The sequence below is a fragment of the Stegastes partitus genome, unplaced genomic scaffold (assembly GCF_000690725.1).
Source record: "Stegastes partitus isolate 25-593 unplaced genomic scaffold, Stegastes_partitus-1.0.2 Scaffold2535, whole genome shotgun sequence".
NCBI classification, from domain to species: Eukaryota; Metazoa; Chordata; class Actinopteri; family Pomacentridae; genus Stegastes; species Stegastes partitus.
The window spans coordinates 28,275-31,011 of record NW_007580266.1 but is presented as its reverse complement, the minus strand read 5'-3'; the positions used below and the strand labels follow the sequence as shown (position 1 = coordinate 31,011).

At 42.1% G+C, this 2,737-nt stretch overlaps 1 protein-coding gene across 1 annotated transcript in view; it reads right to left on the bottom strand.

The window, feature by feature from the left end:
- Nucleotides 1–2,737, bottom strand: part of LOC103375288 (protocadherin alpha-8-like) — a 10,408-nt gene that overhangs the window by 2,047 nt on the left and 5,624 nt on the right. Inside the window, exon 2 of the mRNA XM_008305518.1 lies at nt 3–1,376. Coding sequence (XP_008303740.1) covers nt 3–1,376 — 1,374 coding nt within the window. The remainder of the gene's footprint in view (nt 1–2; nt 1,377–2,737) is intronic.

Genomic DNA, 2,737 nt, shown 5'->3' with positions numbered 1-2,737 from the left:
ACTTGGAACTGGAAAGTTTTCAGCGTTTCAAAGTCGAAACTTTTCAGTGCTGTGATGTGTCCGTTGTCTGAATGTATATTCAGAAAAGATGCCATGTCATTATGGCCCCCTTCCCCTCTGACTATACTGTAGGTCACTGCGGCATTGTCGTTTAAGTCTTTATCGGAGGCGCTCACTGAATATATAGATGCGCCAGGAGCATTGTTTTCCCTCAAATATAATTCTAGTGGACCTCGCGGGAACTCTGGGAGGTTATCATTCACGTCTGAAACCTGAATGCTCAAAGTTTTGAACGTGGACAGGGGAGGCTCCCCGCAGTCGGTCGCGGTTATTGAAACGTCATAATGTGACACAGCTTCTCTGTCTAGTGTTTCTTTTGTCACTAATGAATACATATTTTCTTTAAATGATGGTTTTAGTTCGAATGGTACATTTTCTGTCAGACGGCACACAACTTTGCCATTCAACCCCGAATCTCCGTCTTCAACACTAATAAGTGCAATCACAGTCCCGTGTTTTGAATCCTCTGGGACCATGCTGGATATTGATGTCACTTCTATTTCTGGTTTGTTGTCGTTGACATCTTGGATCTTGATTATGACTCTACAATCAGTTGTCATCGGCGGCTGACCTTTGTCGGAGGCTTGAACGTCCAGCTTGTACACATCAGCCGTCTCATAGTCAATCTGTCCCTTTACTGTAATTTCTCCATTATGCCTATCCAGACTGAACAGTTTTAACACGTTGGAATTAATATCACCCCCGAAGGAATATTCCACATCCCCATTAATTCCCTCGTCCAGGTCGGTTGCTTGGACTTTTATTATAACCGTATCTAATGCGGCGTTTTCTTGAAGTGTAGCAGAATAAACCTCCTGTGAAAAAATAGGCCTGTTGTCATTGTTATCAAGAACCTTAATGATCAGACTTAGGTTTGCTGATCTTGCAGGTGTCCCCCCATCTAAAGCGGTTAAAATCAAGCTATGATTTGTTTTCTGCTCTCTGTCCAAGTGCCTCTGCAACACAAGAAAGGGGATTTTATCCTCCCCTCTATCTCTAATTTCAAGATGAAAATGATCGTTCTGACTGAGTTTGTAGCGCTGGACGGAATTTATTCCAACATCTGGATCACGGGCGCCTGGTAGCTGAAATCGTGCTCCTGGCGATGTCGTTTCTGCTATTTCTATTACTTTTTTCTTCTCTGCAAAATTTGGCATATGGTCGTTAGCATCCACTATTTCCACAGTGACATAGTGGACCTCAAGTGGATTTTCAACAACGATTTTCAGATCTATTAAACAGGCACCACTTCTATCGCACAGCTGTTCTCGGTCGACATTCTTATTAACATACAACACCCCATTGTTCGCGTTTACCTCAAATAGCGCGTCCTGGGCTCCAGAAACAATACGAAAACGCCTGTTACTCAACGTATTCACATCGAGGCCCAGATCCTTGGCAACATTTCCTATTACAGTTCCGACTTTCACTTCCTCCGGGGTCGAGTATTTTATCTGAGCTAAAATCAGCTCTCCGTAGCAAAAGAGCAGAGAGAAAAGCAGGGGATGCGACCAAGACATCATTCTGCCTCTTTGTTCTTTATCTCCTTTTGCATAATCATTTAAAACAGCGTCCACCAGTGTCTTCTACTTATAATCCCTCCAGTTTCCCCGAGATTCTATCTCAGAAAGCCACGCTCGCGTAGAAAATGTGATGTTCAAATCCGAAACGATTTTCTTTGTGACCGAGCTGAAGAAAACACTTTGCAAGGGGCAGAGTCTATCCTGACCGAAGCTTTAGCAATTCCACACTGTAACACTGACACCCAGTGGATCCTTTATTGCTCACTTCTTGTACCAGAGAAAAGAGAACATAAAACTAGATTCCACTGTAAAGTAACCTCTCCGGGGCAAAGTTTCGTCTTACTATTTGTTCGTCAGTAAGCTAAACTTGGAGTTATCAAATCGTCCTCCATATGATAACCGAAAGCATCACTGTGCAGCCAAAAGAGAGTGAAACTCAGAGTTAGTAGTCGCTTACTCATTCAGTCGTCCATCATCTGTAACTGACCACTGAGCATTTGCACTGATAGCTGGGATTATTGAAGCGACAGTACTAAAAGAAATCCTTCAGCACCAGGGATAGCGAAAAAAGTTTCTGGAACCAGTTTGACTGAAATACTGCCTTCTCGAGAGTTTCAACTTTTAAAAATACAATGGTTTTCACTTATAGCGCTCAGTTTAATTGAAACCAACTTGAAAATCAATACAGCCTCACCACAATCACCACAACCAGACCTCAGTGTCATGGACAACAGTGCAACAAAACGCTTTGTTGGCAACAACGCTGGGCAAACAGCCAAAACATTTTACAATTTACAAAAAGAGCAGAAAGACTCGAAATATTGCTAAGACTTTGACCAACATCACATGACAAAAATTCAGCTCTTAATTCAATTTTTGTTGTTTTTTTTTAAGTTGTTTTATAAACAGGGACCTAATTTTGTTTTTCAAAAATAAGCATGACCCAGCCAAAATCTGTAATCCTATTAATATGATAAATAATCCTTAAGATGCTGAAGATGTCTTACCTCCTCAGATGTCCTCCTCCTGTCAGGGAGCACTAGAGTATTTGCGTGGCTGCCAGGTACTATAGTAGATCCTATACTCATCCTGGGTCCAACTAACATGTAGCGTTTGTCTCCAGATCTGTACTGGATGCTGTGACACAGTGTCCC